Source organism: Acartia tonsa, chromosome 3 (assembly GCF_053477335.1).
Source record: "Acartia tonsa isolate MP-2025a chromosome 3, ASM5347733v1, whole genome shotgun sequence".
Lineage (NCBI taxonomy): Eukaryota > Metazoa > Arthropoda > Copepoda > Calanoida > Acartiidae > Acartia > Acartia tonsa.
In genome coordinates, this window is record NC_137262.1 from 8,327,052 (window position 1) to 8,346,248 (window position 19,197).

The 19,197-nt window shown below is 29.3% G+C and overlaps 1 protein-coding gene across 1 annotated transcript in view; it reads right to left on the reverse strand.

Moving 5' to 3' along the window:
- LOC145313440 (putative receptor-type tyrosine-protein phosphatase mosPTP-1) overlaps positions 1–18,115 on the reverse strand; it is a 141,533-nt gene extending 123,418 nt beyond the window's left edge. The window contains exon 1 of the mRNA XM_080152859.1: positions 17,855–18,115. Coding sequence (XP_080008985.1) covers positions 17,855–17,865 — 11 coding nt within the window. The 5' untranslated portion in view covers positions 17,866–18,115. The remainder of the gene's footprint in view (positions 1–17,854) is intronic.
- Between the last annotated feature and the right edge of the window lie 1,082 nt (positions 18,116–19,197).

The window sequence follows — 19,197 nt, forward strand, 5'->3', positions numbered from 1 at the left end:
TTCGATAAATTAAGTTGATTGTTTTGGGAGAAAAAGGAACGGGGGTGTTAAAGAGACAATGAAAAAAGGAGAAAATGTGTCGACAGGTTCAAGGGAAAGCAGGGTATCTTAGAGAAAAGAGAAGACACTATTCTGTCGGAAAAGAGTAAAAGGCTAAAGTTTTTCTCATAATGTGGAATAAATGCGCAAACTTAAAGTGATTCCATCAAGCAAATAATTTCAAAGTCTGCCGCTGCATTTTGATAGATTTTCTTCGAATAAATTTTTGCAGATTTTTCCTTTCGATAAAATGAAAATACTGAGTGTGTCAATGGTTAGATCATATATAAATCGTATCCAAAGTACAAAACTTATAATTAATTTGAAATTAATTCATCATTATTGAAATAATACAGTTGTAGTTCTGTTATACATCTGCTAACTTTTGCATGGTGTAATTCTGTAGATTTTATATAAAATCCAAGCATTAATTATATTTCATAACTTAATTAAATCTGTTTGTAAATCATTGAAGCTTCTAATCAATTAACAAAGTTTGACCGTTCACCATTGATTGTGAAGAATAACTATTTTAGAGCCGATTTTTGTTTAGTTAAAAACTATCCTATAACATAAATTATGTATTAATTTTTTTTGTCTCGTGTTAAAAATGCTAGTCAGAGTTTGTTATATTTTAAAAGTTTTATGAATGTTTTAAAGTGGTTACAGGCTCTTTTCCACCTTCCCCTAAAGGATTAGGGCGAAGCAACTAGTAATACACAAAGAAATTGGTTTTTAAAAAGGTTTAAAATCGTTTTGAAGTGCTGTACTATTTTGAAATATTTTTGATATTTCGTTGAAAGTGTACATACTGTTCCTTGTTTTTTTTCTTAATTAAGAAGCTCGAATGAGAAACCTTATATTCAACTTCCTTCCAACATCAAATTAAAATCAGGTTTATGCAAAGTAAAAAGATTATTTACTAAGTATATTTGCGATAACTTTTATTTAATAAAATCTTCCAATTTTTAACCTGTACAAAACGGCCTGCTTAATTGCTTCAAGATCCATGTCAGATCTATATAGGAAATAAATGTCTATAAACGAGCTCAAGTTTTCCAAGGACTATTCGTTGAAAACTCATAGTGCTACAATAATCCATAATAAACTCTCATTGCCCAGAACGATAAGACCCAATATTTTACTTTATTAAAAACAAATTCATTTTTTTCATTTCATGTTGCTATTTACATTATAATGAAGTATTTAATTTCTAATCATAAAAAAGAAAATTTAAATTTATGATATAATAAATTTAAGAAAACTCTGTTTTAAAAGAATTCGATTGTAACGACACTTTGTGTGTTCAAATATTGAACTAAAATTGTAATCATATAATAAACCCTTTGGTGATGGTAATGTAAAGAAAAAAATATAATTTAAAAGATCTTTTTAGGATCATTTAAATTATTAAATATTTACTTCCGTTTAAATAGTAATGCCGGGTGAGGAAAATAGATTTATTGAGAAATATATATGCATATAGAAAACTAGCCAATTGGGAGATAGTTATATCGAGCCAACTCTAGTAATCTAAATAACATCATCATATAATGTCAGAAATGTGATTCCATTATGTAAATTTTAATATTCTTTAGGGTGCTTTTTTATATTTTTTTAAGGTTTAGTTTAGGATTTAATTTTTAAATAATACAACTTATATGGAATTATTAATGACAAAAGTTGTCGGAATTAATTAAGGTAGAGCTTATTATACCTCTTTTTAAATTCAATAAATTTAAAAGTTAATTTCTGCATGAGAGTAAACTAAACATTATTTTTTACCTGCAAACAAATTCTTACTAAAATTAAAAGAAATCAGATAAATAAACATCTATTCTTAGAGTTAAAAAATTAAGATCAAACTTAATTATCTTAAAATTTTGAGCTGGCCCTGGTAACTGCCTTTCTTTCTTTTCCACAGCGAAGCTACTCTGTAATTCAAAATTATTTGGATAAATGATATAAGATAGATGGAAGGCTTTTTTATGTAGAGATCCTCATAACCAATAAACATCAACTCTTTACTTTTTTTGTCCGTTCGTTAGTCACTAACCACCTATGAGTTTCTTTATTCTTACTTTTACCAAGAACCATCTTGACATACTTTGTCTTGATGAACTGATTTTAGTTTCCCAAAGTGTGCGTAGCTTCCGCGTCCTATCTCAATATTTGCTACTAGCTAAAAAAGCATCAAACTTAAAAAAAAATCAAAATTTGAAAAATTTAAATTTTTGAATGTATAATGTATAAATAGTTTATACATTAAATCGCTTTTCCATTTGACCGTAGTCGCTGAAAATAGGGTCTGCAATAATTGGGTTATCTGCTGTACACTTTAGGAAACTAGGGCTCGAATAGGAAATCATTTTCAGCTGATCTTTGTCTGTCAATCTATCAATAATGCTTTTTGAACAATAGGATTACTATGAAACAATTTAATTGTGACAATTCTTGTGAACATTCCCTTAAAAATTTATCATCCATTTTGGACTATTTGATGTTTTAATCCTTGTTTTCTTTCTTAGTTGAAAAGTGACCCTAAATTTCTGTATAAATATTCTGCACATTTAAATATTCCTGGAAAGAAATAAAAAGTTGGTCAATTTACTTTAGATTTCAATTTAAACCCACTAAAAATAGCTAACAAAATTTTAGAATTTGTTTTTGCAAATTGTCCTGTTTTCATAATAGGTATTATGTAATCATTCTTTAGAATTAAAATGTTGGGTTCATTGGTTTACATTGTCAGGTACAAAAATAAGTTAGTTACTGAATATTTTACTTCAATGTATGAAATTTATTTTTTACCAAAATGAAATATAAAATCTTACGTTAAACATATAAAAAATAATGTAAACAAACAAAGTGAGTGGGAAATGAAGGCACTCTATGCTTGTTTTAAACTTTGTATATCTTTTCATAAACCAAAAAATACAAAGAACTTTTAAGGGTCCTATTTTTTGTACCAAATCTGCAAATGGTGGAAAATGACATTAAGTTGTAGAATGTAAAATATATGAAGACATTTTTCCTGCTTATCACCAGCCCTATCACTATCTCTCTCTCTCTCTCTCTCTCTCTCTCTCTCTCTCTCTCTCTCTCTCTCTCTCTCTCTCTCTCTCTCTCTCTCTCTCTCTCTCTCTCTCTCTCTCTCTCTCTCTCTCTCTCTCTCTCTCTCTCTCTCTCTCTCTCTCTCTCTCTCTCTCTCTCTCCTTCCTTCTTATCACCATGCCTATCACAAGCTTGTATTACTTCTACAATTCATATATTTGAAAAATTTTAGGAAACAGAAATTTGTCATTTTTAAAAGTAGATTACAGATGAAACATAGTTTTTTTTTGTTGCCCCTAGCCCTAAGATACAAGTGAGAAAACATTTAGTCAAATATTTCTTTTGTGGGGGAAGGGCTTCACATCCCTTTTCCTGTTGGTAAAACCAACATGATATGACAGGATTTAAAATAGGGCAGAAACGTACAATTTGTTTAAACTGCTGTTTTGATAACAATTTTACAGCCAAATAATTTAAGAAAAACACAAGAATGACAATATCCATGAAAAGCGCTAATCTTATTGTATAAAGTAGTAAGTTTTTTTATCTGTAGCGAAGAATCTCTCTAATCGCTGAACCGATCTGGTTTTCCTTTACATTGAGTATTTTGGGGAAGGGTAGCTCCATCCTTCAAAGAAAAATCTCCCCCACCCAAAAAAAAATTACTTTTTCATTTGAAATTGAAATATAAAGAAGAGGGTCGAAATCTCCCTTCACCAAAGCGCCCCTAGACGCCTTAGGGGTTTATTATCTAGTAATTATAGTACGTCATATAGAAAAATTATACAGAAGTTACGTTACTTAAAACAACACACACACATTTAAACCAATGCTCACTCTTGCTCAAGGAAATTAGAACAAATAAATTTACTTAACAGACAACATAACAAACACACGCACACACACACACACACAAATACGAAAGGAAAACATTCTAACAGCTCTAACACTCTAAAGGCAAAATTTAAGAAAATCATTTTCAGTATGGCTTCGAAACTGTTCAACTAAATTTGACCAGTTCTCAGCCATACTGAAAAATCATGTATAGCATTGCATTACATACAACATTTCACCAATATTTTATTCAAAATCTTAAAATTAGTACTAGTTTTGTTAAACCGGGCCTTTGGCACCTCGGGTCTAACAAAACTAGTTATAATCATATAACTTTTTAGTTTGATACTCGCTTAAAACTGTCTATAATACGATGCAATAAATTACTATTAAGAATGCCACGACAAAAGTAAAATAAGAATAATGGTTTGAAATTGCATTGCATATTGGAAAACCATTATTTGTCTACAGTTAGACCTTAGTAAAACAGTTGATAAATTACATTCATTTTCTCAAACTTTGATTTATTCAGGGGTGTTAAGAGATAAGACAATGGACGATAAATTAATTTTATGTAAATATCTCAAATTGTTGTAGGAAAGTTTCTTCACTAGTAGATTTTAAAAATCAATCAAGATTTGAATTAAATGTGAAAATATGTTTATAAAATTTAGAGTGAAAAAAAGAGGTTCATTGAAACTAGGTCTAACAGACATGCAGTGGGACAACATACCATTGTATAAGAGTTATAGAGTAGCTAGGCTACTATAAAGATGCTGAATAAAAGATTGATAGATAAGAAATATTTACGCCTGATTAAACATCACACAAAATATGATAGATATACAAATGATATGTCATTAGTATAACTAGACAAACTTATATAGATGGATAGATAGATAATCAAAAGGATAGATTGACGGATAGATAGTTACAGATGAATGTATTAAAAGATAGAAAGATAAAGCCAAATGGTTAGTGTGTTAGATAGATTGAGATAGATGGATAGATTTTTATATAGATAAAGACATATGGATGTATTAATAGATAGATAAAGCCAATTTGATGGTGTAATAGATAGATAAAGCCAAAGAAATAGATTTTTAGAAAGATAAAAACAGATGGATGTATTGATAGATGGATACAGACAAAGGGATGAAGTGATAAATAGATAAAAACAGATGGATAGATAGATAAAGACAGATGGATAGAAAGATAAAAACAGATGTATTGATAGATGGATACAGACAAAGGGATGAAGTGATAGATAGATAAAAACAGATGGATAGATAGATAAAGACAGATGGATAGAAAGATAAAAACAGATGTATTGATAGATGGATAAAGACAAAGAGATAGATTGATAGAAAGATAAAAACAGATGGATGTATTGATAGATGGATAAAGCCAAAGAGATAGATTGATAGAAAGATAAAAACAGATGGATGTATTGATAGATGGATAAAGACAAAGAGATAGATTGATAGAAAGATAAAGACAGATGGATGTATTGAAAGATGGATACAGACAAAGGGATGAAGTGATAGATAGATAAAGACAGATGGATAGATAGATAAAGGCAGATGGAAAGATATATGTATTTGAAGTAAGTTATTGACAGGAGTTATCACGCTTGGATTAGCAGCAACAACTATTAAATGAAATGGAGAGTAATCCAGCCAGACATACAGGAACAAGGATGACAACATCCATAAAAGCGAAGCACTGAAACGGTAGGACAAACAGACATTAACACTTGTATAGTGTTAGAACTTAATTATCATAATATAAATTTATAAGAGTCAAAGCAAAATTATAAGTAAATTTGTTGTAAAACTGCTTGATACAGGATATTTTTTATGGACATACTTACATTTTTAGGACTTGATTATAGAGTTGCTTCGCTTATTACATTATACTTTGTTGTCCTAGGAATCAATATACCAAAAATCAAATCAATCCGATGATTTGATCACATAAAAATTTGTTGTTAAAAAAGTAAAAAAATCAACATGTTTAAAATGGACGTACGGACATTTTGGTAATTATTATAGAGTTGCTACGCTTTCTAAATCGTACCTAATTACTAAAGGAATCACCATGCAAAATTTGATATCGATAGGACAATTCTAACATGCCTAAATTAACGGAAAAAGCTATCCGTTACGGACGTACGGACGGACCGACCCTAATTATAGAAAAGCTTCGCTTTTAAAAAGTACATAATAGAGTATGAAAAACCAATCGAGAATTTATTATTTAATAACTGTTATATATTGCATCTTATTATAAACAGCATTCCGTGTTTATTAAAATAAAAATGTTAGGATAAAAACCAGTTTTGTTAACCCGAGAGGCTGAAGTCCCGGCCAATCAAAACTGGTGTAAAGTCCTTGATTTTTATTTTAATATCTTTGGAAAATTGTCTCCAATTCGATGCTATACATGATTTTTATGCAAGTCTGAGAACCGTTTCTAATCCACTGGATATTTATCGGTTTCGAATCCAAACAGGAAAAATAATATAATCCTTTTAGATGAAATATTGTATAATAGATATCAGATTTATGAATGTGGTAGATTTTTTATTCAGTTGTTATTCAAGAACCTGTAGATCTTTACAATATAAATGGAAAGATACATATTTAAGATATATGATACAGCGGGAGATTTGAAATAATTTGATAAAGTAAAGCGTATAATCTACTAATTCTTCTAGACAATATTTTGAAGAAAAAAACTTATATTTTGAAGCATGGTCAAAAAAAGGAACATTATTTTTTAAAAATCTAAATACAAATATCAACATTAGTGTCATTCAATTACACCTTTTATTTTTACTATAACAGTTCAATACGAATCTTATCATTATTTATCTTCTTATTATCACTGAATCAATAGTTTAAATGGGATTAGATAAAAACCACTCTATCATTGCCCAGCCACTATAAAGTCCTAATTTATCAGATGGAAAATATAGGTTTGGAAATATTGAATTTAAAAGTGAATTTGGTTTGGGAACATAAAGTTATAGTTTGAAGAGGGTCGGGTAAAGTATCAAGAGGAAAAGGGATGACCAATAAAAATCATGGATTAATAAAATAGAACCATTTTAACAATGATGACTTAACATCCATCAAAGCAAAGCTCTGAAATCAACTAGTAGAACAAGCGAACATGAACACTTGTGGAGTGTCAAAGCAGAATATTAGTTATATACATTGTATATTGAACGTGTTACAAAAATTCTTTCTACAGGATTCTGTTTAGGAATATACTAATATGATACAAAAAAATGTTGAAAAAAAGTTTAAAAATCAAAATATTTTAAATGGACGCACGGAAATTCTTGTAACAATTATAGAATTGCTAATAATAAAATTATACTTTAAGTAATTATAATACAAAGTTTGAAATAGATAGGACAATTGACAACGGGCATTAGAGAAGGAAGCTAACCGTTATGTACGTACAGACCCTAATTATAGAAAAGCTTCACTTTAAAAAAATAAAACAAAAAAAAACACTGCCTAACTATTTTTTGTTTTAAAAAAAACTAAATACATTTTGATTTTTCTACATCTTTTCTGCCAAAAAAAATTTTTCAATTTTTCTTAAACCAATATATAGCTTGCCAATACAAAAATAAACACATTTTGTCCTGATAATGAACATTTTTAACTGAAGTCTATAGCTGTATCGTCTATGATAAAAATGACAAAATAAATGGGGACGGAAAGTAAAGAACGGGAGAGAAAAGGAAGGAAGGAACATAAAATTTTCTCGGGTCAAATTTGGTTTTCAAAATCTGTAGATCTGAATTTACTATAAAGTTTTATATTATGTATGTGTGTGTGTGCGTGTGTGTGTGTGTGTGTGTGTCTGTGTGTGAGTGGGTGTGAGTTCTTTCACAATTGAAATTCCTTTAAAATCCCAGCTATCAATACATACATAATTCTATTCAAAGTATTAAGTAATATTAAAACTTTTCTAAAGAAGGTGTATCAACTTTTTTTTTATAGCTAGCCGGTTCTTTTAGTAAGTAGTAGATGTAAAATTTTTCATAGAATTCAGGTATGCAATCGGTTTTTTTGTAGACCTCTTATTTTTTAAGTAATTTAAGTTTTTTAAAGAAATAATTAAGTCGGTTTTAAGGTACTAAAACGCAACAAAATAAAAGAAGAAAATGGCCAGTAAGAACAAAAATAGTAAGATCTTTAATTTGACACCTTACTTTTAAAATTCTGTTGAGTAATTATTGAAAAAATCTATTTTTTTAACCTCGGTTTAATAAAAACTTTAGACCTAAATATTTTCTCAAACAGACATAAAAAACATGGGTTCATATATACCTTTAGAATCAGAAAAATATTACGAATCCATTGTAAGCAAATTGAAAAAAAGTAAAAAAATAAAAAATTAAACAAATGGCCAATTGTATTTTTTGTTCAGGCAACACTATCGTCTTCCCTTTTTTACCCCCTCTTTACCCCCTCTTTACCCCCTTCCCATTTTTATACTCAATTCAAGAATTAAGACGTTGCCTGTACAATATAATATGATATTTTCATATAATTCCTTTTATTGTAGTTTATATACTATATTGTAAACTTTTTTTTTCAATTTTGCTTACAATGAATTCGTAATATTTTTCTGATTCTAAAGGTATATATGAACCCATATTTTTTTATCTGTGAAATAATAAAATTAAGTTCAAAGTTTTTATTCTCGTGGGTTTAAAAAAATCGATTTTTTCAATAATTACCTGACAGAATTGAAAAAGTAAGGTGTCAAATTAAAGATCTTACTATTTTTGTTCATAATGGCCATTTTCTTTCTTTTTTTTGTTGCATTTTAGTACCTTAAAATCGACTTAATTTTTTTTTAAAACCTAAATTACTTAAAAAATAAGAGGTCTACAAAAAAACCGATTGCATATCTGAATTCTATGAAAAATTTTACATCTACTACTTACTAAAAGAACCGGCTAGCTATAAAAAAAAAGTTGATACACCTTCTTTAAAAACTTAAATTTTGTTACACTTTTAAACGTTTATTTTTAGAAACACAGTAATTTGTCACAGCATTTTAAGTGTAAAATAAAAATAATAATAAAAATAACAACATAGAAAAAAAGAAAAAGTTAATTTAGAAGTTATTCTAAAAGTATTACAAAAAAAACCGACAACTTGACATTGTTTAAAAAGTAGCTAAGCAAAAAAAACCAAATATTTCTATAATCAAAAATAAAATTTTATATGAAGCTATATTATATATTAGATTTTATTCTTAGTTTTACTATAGACTAAAGAATATAAATGTTTTAACGTGAAAACAAATAAGGTGTAGTCACCTATAATATATTATTTATCATAATATGCAATATCATATATACATTTATGCAGGAGGTTTCACAATAATTTTGTTAGCAAACACTATATTTATTTAAAAAGATACGCCAAATTTCGTAAAGATAAACATACAGTATTTTTTGGACATCCTAAAAAAGTGTTTAATGTGTACTAAGAATAGAAATACCAGGGAGAAAATGGACTTAAGGCTCTTTATTACACAAGTCCCCAAATTTTTACTATAACGTTCCTTATTTGTTTGTTTAACAAATTTGGGGACTCTTAATAATATTTGATTGGTTATTGCAATCTCCAGAAGGGGTAATTTTATTTATTAACATATGTAATTTACATAAATTTATGGGCCATTGTCTTATCCCTTTTGATCCCTGAGAAAACCCCAACAAAAGGGAGCATCCATTTTTTCAAGCCATTAACCAGTATATGTGTGGGTATCGATAAACGTTAATCTTCTTGCATCATGGTATACACCTTAGGGGATTGGAGGGATAGGACAATCTACAATCATTATTCTTACCACTCAAGAGTTAAAAATTATGTATTGGGTACTTCATCATTATTTGGCAGAAAATTTTTGTTATAAATTTTAATTTGACGCTATTGTCATTTCCCCTCCCCTATGAAACGGGGTGTCTTTCATAGAGTAATAATAAAAAGAAAAGATTATCTATAACTTTTTATAAAATAATTGTTTATAAATTTATTTTCAATAGATAATTTATTTCGGTTATTCATGAACTGTCATATTTAGTTTTTTTTATGAGAAATGTGTGTTGATAAATAAATAATAAGTACAACTATGTTTTTTTTCAAATCTACCATATCTTTTAGGAATAATTAAGCAGAAAATCAATAATGAAACAAATTTGTAGTTTGTAAATAGATTTTTTTGCAGATAGTAAAAATCATTCGTAATGTTTTTTTTAGTTTTTACAAACGAGCGTGACAAATTAGTAATAATGTGCATAATATCCATGAATTGTAATAGACAAATGACATATAGAAAAATCATAGACATTTCTTTGATTTCTGTATTGTAGATATTTTTCTTTACTAAATATGTAAATAATTCAAAACAACCGAATAAGACTTGACATGTATTTATATTTTAAACACCTTATTGTACGAAAAATGTTTCTAGGGTAAAGATAGGACAATGGCAGGTAATATTTCTTTTTTCCATAGCTAACAAGGACAGAATAATGTCTTGTTAATAATATAGATATTGAAGGAAAGTGTTCTCTGTTTTCATTTACTTAAATCTAGTTTAGACGCTCTATTAGCTTGATTTATTACCCTTCTAAACCAAACTTACACACACACACACACATACACACACAAACACATACACACACCATGTATGATGATAAAATATTCCATGTGATGCTAGACCGTGAAATTAATAAGTCAATAATTCTAATTCCAGCTAATTGGGTATTCCAACAACCCAGTTAATCAAGGAAGGAAGGGGACATTAGGCTGGTTATTACACTTGTCCCTAAAGTTGTATTATAACGTTTCCTTATTTGTTGGCTTAACAACTTTTGTGATATTTATTGAATTTCGATTGGTTGATTCATTAAGATGAGTGTCCATAAGTTTCAATCACTAATTGTAATTTTGTCTATCATCATTGGGGATGTACATCTATTCATCGTAAATTGTCTCATCCCTTTATAGCCCTGTTGAATGCATGAGCACACTTTGTGTCCAGGTACAATTTCAGTAATTAATTCGGCTATTAATCATGATAGCAAATTTGCCTGATATTCAGGTTGAAATTGTAACCAACATTAATCATTATTATTTAGACACCATACCTAACATTTAACATGATTCTAATAATGATACCATAACTACAGTGTTGTGTTGATTTATTAAAAGCACAAAAAAGTGGACAATGGAAATTTAAACAGGTTATTATCATAGTACTACCTAACAAGTTGTATTAACTTTAGTATCCTCTCAAATTTGCATTAATTCAATATTTATTAATATCAAGATTTTAAATAAAACAACCAGAGGTAGATTCTTTTAAAAAATTAGGATCGCTAAATAGGCGAGGATTGCCAGATCATCAAAATTGTTTTTGTAAAAAAATCCTCCAAAATCATATAAAAAAATCTACAAAAATTAAAGAAAATCTTATGGTTATAAACCTTCTATGATTTTAAACACTTTTCTCTAAATTTATAGATACATTTGTACAATTTATTTAAAATTTTGTGATCTGGCGACCCTCGCCGATTTAGCGATCCTAATTTTTTTAAGAATCCACCTCAGATATGAAATAAACATTCTGCCAATTGCCTATTAATACATTTTTAATTGATTAATTAATTATTTTCAAAATTATTTTATTTACTTCTTTTTGTTTGTTTAAATTTTTTAAATATATTTTTTCATACGCACTACTTTTGTCAAAAGATAAAAATTAAAATTAAAATGGTCTTTAGAATTTCTTTTGCGTTGCTAGTAAAAAAAAAATAAGCTTTTTATATCATTATTTATTAATTTTGGTGATATACATTTCTAAAAAATATTTTTAAATAATAGTGAGAATCACAAACGAAGATAAGTGTCCCTAATGGTATTTTCTTATGTCAGGCTTATGTAAGCTTTTAGTTAAGTATACCTTTGGAGTTTCTTAGTTATTGTTAAGTATTCCTAAATGTAGTAATGTCAAGTAAGACTTAGGAAAGGTTTAAGGTACCTTATAAAGTTTACTAGGGGTTCCTATTTTGTTCTTAGTTACATTAAGCTATGTCAAGAAAAAGCAGGTTTGATGATATACGAGTACCTTTTGGGTTATGTCTTAAAACAGCCAATTGTTTTTCTAACTAAAATTTTGGAAAAATATTCCTATCTTTTTAAAGTTTTTGAGCACGGTTCCTTGTAAATTCCGCCACATACATCCTATCTGTGTTATAAATAATAGCAAGTAACCATCTAAGGCCTCTTTAAAGATATTTTTGATTTTTCTAATTATAAAGAATGGTTACTTAAAAATATTTTTATAGGGTGATTTTTTTAATAGAAAATATGGTAAATTAACCTCCCCCAATATATATAAAAAACACAAATCATATTCAAATATTGGAAATGGGCAGGTGTCCTAAATATTTGCAAATTATTTTTTTCGTTAAAACGAATGAACAACAAAATATATGTGATCATTTCATTCTACATTTAAAGAGTTATAATTCAAAATTTATTACAATGAGTACACTTTTAGTTATCTATAATATTTCTTTTTTTCTATTTATGTAGACGAAAAAAACTTTGCTCTAATTAAGACTTGTCTTTCATATTTTTTTAAATTTTATTTCTTAATTATTTAATTAGGGTTACATAAAATTACTTAGGTATACTTAAAATATAAAAGGTATCTTATCTAGTTAAGTCAGGTAGAAAGCAAGTACACATTCTCATTCAATCCAGGAAGGGAGGGGTCATTGGGCTTTCTAAAATATTACATTAGTCCCCAAAGTTTTATTATAACGTTTTCTTATTCAATAGCTTAATAACTGTTGGGACTTTTTTCAAAATTTTAAGTGGTATGTTTATTAATCTTAATATCCAACCGTTTCAATAACTAATTGTACAGGACAATGACGTCCAAGCTTTTTTATGTTGGGGGGGGGAGGGGTGTAAAAATTAAAATGCAAAAATTTTGCCTAGGCATCTCCAAATTCAATTTGGACGGAATATCAATCTATCTACTATTGTCTTATCCCTTTAGATCCCTGATTTCCTCTACTTACAAATGAAAGATATGTTCATAGATGTTCCTTAATATACGCCAAAATTTAAAAATAAAGTAAAGTGTAAAAAATTCAAGGGCCATTAAAAAGAGATATAATAAAGTGTGTCTAAAATATCTCGCTAGCTTCTGGAATAAATCGGTTTCTTTTCATGGAAGCTTCTTATATTTGTTATATTTGTAAAAAAAGGAAACTGTTATTCTTGCTTTAAAAAAACTTTTTAAAATAAAACAAACTGTTTTCATGCGCAGTTCTTAGTCCAGACACACACAGACATACATTCTATCTTTCGGCTCTAAAGATACATAAACCCCTCTTAAGATAGTAGATTTATAAGAATTGCTTCAAAATATTTTGTAAAGGATAATTTTTTTTTATTCGCAATTTGCTTAGCATGGTCCGAATCATGAATTATAATCAAATGGGCAGATGCTAAACATTTAAAAAACCTTTTTGGTTAAAATGTATAAACAACAAAAAAGATTATTAAGATTAAATTTTACAAAGAGACATATAAAAAAAACTTATTACAATGAGTATAATACTATTAATTCATGATCTTTCTTAAATCATTTTTTTTTACTTTAGTAAACTTGAAAAATCTTTGGTCCATAAAACATTAATTTTATGATTTTTATTTTAATTTTAATTTACTTTATAAGGCTTACCTAAATTTTACATTGAGAAAGGCTACATACACTTTAGTTAAGCTTAGCCATACATATAAAACTAGGAAACGTTTTTATAAATAAGCCAAAACAAAATTTCTTAACTGCAATACACAATTTTCAAAATTTCAAAAATTCAAGGAAAACAGGTTCTCAAAGCTGCCTAAAGTTTCCATGCATAAAAAACTTCAGCATAAACTTTATAAATTAACTTCATTATTTAACCAAAAAAAATTCAAAATGAAGAAACGCTAGGAGAGGCTTACATAAAAAGATAGGGTACACTAAAAGGGTTCTTAATTGGAGAGAAAGCAGGTAGACATTAAAGAAAGGAAGGGGGGTAGACAAGGGTTACTTAGAAATTAATGTAAGTATAACTTTAAGGAAGGCTTACATAAAGAAATAATAGGTATACTTAAAGTGTTCTTAAATGGAGAGAAAGCAGGTAAAAATTTAAAAAGAAGAAATGTTAGGAGAGGGGAAGGGGGGTTGACAAGAAGTACTTACAAATTAATGTACGGTTTTCATGACAAGTACAACTTTACATAAAAAAAGCAATCTTAAAGCCAAACAAATAGAATTTAATTGGTTATTTTTAAAAACAGCAAATTAATTGTTCTTTTAGCTTAAAAAAATTTTTAAAAAAATTTTAGGACAAAATACAACTTTTTGGGAGGAATATTTTCCACCCCCCCCCCCCCCACAGAAAATGGGAGGTGGGTCACAAACTCCCAAAATGCTAACTTTTTTGTTTATGGTCGGAATTAAAAAATCTTTTCAAAAAACCTTAGAGTAGAGTTCAAAAGGTTTTTTTCAACTCCTAGTTATATGCCGTAGCCATATTTAAAAAGCGGTTCCTATAAGACAAACCCCTTTGTTAATTTTTCAACTTTTTTATTTCATGGGTGGGTGATCTCCAACACCACCTTAAATTTTTTAAGAAATACTTTTCTTTTATTTTATATTTTTTGGGGGTTGAGTACCCTCCCAAACCCCCTTAAATTAAAATAAAATTAACTTCCATTTTCGAACCCAGTAATAGTGTCGGACTGATTATCACGTACAAAAAAAAATAAGCCAATGAGAGGACATTATTGACCAATGGTAAAATTCATAGTGGCCTCTCATTGGCTAATTTTTTTTTTTTACGTCATAATCAGTCCGACACAAATACTGGGTTCCCATTTTCAATTTTTTATTTTTTTTCTTTTATTTTTGAATTTTTTTGGGGGTGAGGTGACCTCTCACACCCCAGTAAAAAAATTTTATCTAAAATTTTTTTATCTTCCATTTTAAAATTTTTCTTCCATGAAATGGGGTGACTTCCCACACCCCCCGGTGCAAATATTTTTTTCTTCCACTTTTAATTTTTCTGGGGATGGGGTGACCCTCTTAAAAAATGTTTTGTCTTCAATTTCAAATTAATTTTTTTTTTGAAAAGGGGTGACCTTCCACACTCACTAAAAAGATTTTTCTTGTCAAAGGGGGAAAAAATGGCGTGCGAAGCGTGCTGCAAATTTTTTTTAACCTCCTTAAAATTTTTACCCTGGGGGTAAAATTTGCTTAGGGGGGTAATTACCTCAACTGAAATCTGTTTGCAGGGGTAAATTTTGTTTACCCCCCCCCCCCCCCCAAATTTACTCCTGGGGTAAAATTTTTTGGGGGGTAATTTAAATTTTATTAAATATTTAGTACTAAAAATGCACTGGAAGCACGCCAAAAATTTGTTTGTTAGAGATTTTTTATTTTGGGGGGGGGGGGTTTATCCCTCTTCAAATTGTTTGAGGGGGTTAATCCCCACTTCACCCCCTCTTTGGACATCTATGCCTGGAGGATCAGGACCTTCAGAATTATACATGGAACCTGAAATTGACTTGTATACCTATATTTCTTACTAGCGGCTATGCCCCTAGAGGCCTCTAGGGGCACTTGAGGAGGAAGAGTCAAATTTGATTACCCAATATCTTATTTTAGATTTTATAAGAAAAAGTAAAAAAAAATTTTGTTGGGTAGAAAATTTTTTTTTTGGGGGGGGGGTGCCCCCCCATCATCATTTTTAATTTTAGTTAAAACATTAAAAAAAAAATTGTGGGGGGGGGTATTTTTCATTTTTGGGGGCGTTGGGGTTATCCCACCCCCCAAGAAAATAGTTATAAACCTTCCCGGGACTTATGAGAAGCTACCTTGTTAAGGAGAACCCAATCGGTTCAGCGGTTAGCGAGATGTACTACTACAGGTTTGGGGGGATGTTATATGGGGTTCAGGAAACCCTCCCCCAAATAAAATAAAATGGAGGGGATGAAAAATATATCTCCCAAAAAGCTGTATTTTGTCCAAAGTTTTTTTTTATGTTTTTTTTGGTGATCCCCCCCCCCCCCCTAAGTAAAAAAGGATGTAAAAACAAAGGTTGTTGAATAAAAGTGTGGAGGAAGCGAAAATTCATTATCAAACAGGGGACATGCACAATTTTTTTTAGCCCTCAAGCTTTAATAGGCGCTGAGATAATGGGGGGGGGGGGCATTGAACTACTGATAAAGGTGCGGCAAGGGGCCCAACTGTTAAGGGTTAAGTCTCACAAATTATGGATCCCGATTGACCATCTAGTTCTATTATATCTATTGGTTAATTATACTGTAGTACTGCTGTACTTCCTTATTATTTTTTTGGTTATTTTTAAAAACAGCAAATCGTTCTTTTAGCTTGAATTAAAAAAAAATATTATGGCCTTAAATAGTTTCAAATGAAGTTTCTATTTAATTCCCATTCACACACAGACATACATCCTATATTTGTTATACATAATTGCGGCTACTTTTCTAAACTTTAAAGATGTAAGATTTATAAAGAAAGATTTTAATTTTTTTTTTGTACAGAGTGATTTCTTTGCTTGGTATACAGGCACTACATGAAATATAGATAAATCACATGACTCATAATCAAATATTTGAAATGGAAAAAGTGCTGAATCTTTGATCCTTTTTTGTTAAATTGAATGAACAACTATGGCGTGAAAATTAAATTCTACAAAGAGTTATATTTAAAACTTATTACAAAGAGTATGCTTTTAGCTCTATATGATTCTATAAGATTTTTTTCTATTGTATTAAAGTTTAATTTAATCCACAAAATTTTTTGTTAAAAAAATATATCAAATTGTTAAGCTAAGAAACAATTTTATTCATTTTTTTTTTAATAAATTAACGACACCCTTAGGTAAACCTAGGTGGAGAATTATATGAAAAGGGAGGATTTATAAGGCTGGGGCATCATAAAGGGAGAGGGGTTTATGATAGGGATTCCTAAATCTTTTACTTAAAAGATAGGAAGAGTTTTTATTAATCAGCTAAAAAATCTCTTAATTAGTAAAAACAAGATTAAGATTAAGGGAAAAAATGTAGAAAACTTAAAATAGAATATACAGCCTCATTCATGATAATTTTTAACGCCTCTAAGTCTAATGAAACTTTTCTTATATAACCCCAATTGAAAGAACACTAAGGGACGGGGGGGGGGAGGGGAATGGTATGGTGAGTGTTATTATGGCGGCTATTCATTGGGGGGGGGGGGGGGGGAATCGTTTGAAAAGGGTAGATGTTGAGGGGGGGCTGGCAAAGGAAGACAACTTAGAGTACCTTATATTGATATGATAGGTTTATGTAAGGCTAAAGTATTCCTATCAAAATCTTTACCTAAGCTTGACATTACTAAATTTAAGGGTAGACTATCTCCCCTAAACTTAAGAAAGGCTAAAGATACCCTTATTTTTAAGGGGTCCCTAATAAACCGTTTGTGATTAGCTTTAATATCTCTTTTAATCTTTTATGTCAATTGTTTTGTCCTATTATAGTACGGTATTTTGTCTGTAGCTTGAGATCCCACTAACCAATGAACCGATTAAGTTCTCAATTGTAGTGAACATTCACATAGGTGCAGGGGTGATTTAACATAATTTTATTTTTTATTTAAGTCTTGGGTTGGTTTTGGGCTATTTTTGTTATTTTCTACCCTTTCAAATACAGTTCCCTTAGAGGGTAGGAGCGCAGCTATTAAAGTTATTACTCATCATTTTGTAAAGTAAAACATTTATCAAGTAATCTTTCAGTAAAACTATATAAAAACTTACCCGACACTCATAAATACTGATTTATTCTTTTTCTTTCTTTAACAATTTCCTCACTATATTTATTAAATTTTACATCACTTTTATTATAAAAGGACCATTAAACAGTCCTCCAAAATGAAGACAATTTGTTATAAGCTTTTCTTAAAATGCTTTTATCTGTTTTTTTTTGTTAAATAAAGCGTTTTGTAATAATCAAATCTGGCACTTTTTATTATTTATTAAAAATATGATGGCGAGTATCTTTGTCCCACGGAGTAATTGAGTCAACTAACTGGTCTTGAGTATCTAAATATTCTACTATCCCAATAAAGACTGAAAGTGAAAAATCCGCGGAGGAAACGGAGAATTTTGTCGGAACAAATGAAACAGACCCCTTTATTCCCCCCCCCCCTCCCCACCTTGTCTCTGTCTCTCTCTTTTCTTTCTCCCTCTCCGTCTGTCTCTCTCAATTATTCCCCGTGTCTCTAACGGAGGTGATCAAGAAACTCTTTATTTTCCTCGGTTTTCTCTCTCTCACTCTCTCTCTCTCTCCGTTGATATTATGAATTTTGTGTGTATATTGTTTTATCTTGCGTCTGTTAATTTTTCTTAATAGATATAAAAAATATTTTTAAAAGAATTCATAGAGAGTGATCAAAAGTAATTAATTTTGGTTATAATATATAATACTAAAAGACAATATTTTTTAAAGAAATTTTTATGTACTTATCTAGGTCTTTGTAATGCTTTTGATTTAATTTAAACCTTATAAAAATTTACCAAATGTCTTCCGTCTTCTTTCTAGGCTACTACACATGATAGATGGCTGATTTTTTTTATGTAGATATTCTATATGGTGATGATTTCAATTGTTGATTTCATTGGTTAGTTGCTTTTTTAGAGCGAATCTTTTCTATAATAAGTGTGGGTCCGTCTGTCCGTCCGTCCGTCTAAAATGGGTAGCTTTTTTTCATTTATTTAAGCATGTTAAGAATTATCCTATCGATTTTAAACTTTGCATGGTGGTTCCTGTAGTAGTAAGGTACGATTTAGAAAACGTACCACAACTCAATAACCATTACCAGAAAGTCCGTATGTCCATTTTAAACATGTTGATTTTTCACTTTTTTAACAAATTTTTATGTGATCTAATTATTGATCTAATTTTTGAAATACTTATTCCTGGGACAACAAAGTACAATATTATAAGCTAAGCAACTCTATAATCAAGTCCTAAAAATCATAAATGTTAGTATGTCCTTAAACATTATCCTGTATTTAAGCAGTTTTTCAACAAATTTACTTACAATTCTGCTGCAACTGTTATACATTTATATTCTTATTATTCAGTTCTTACACTATAC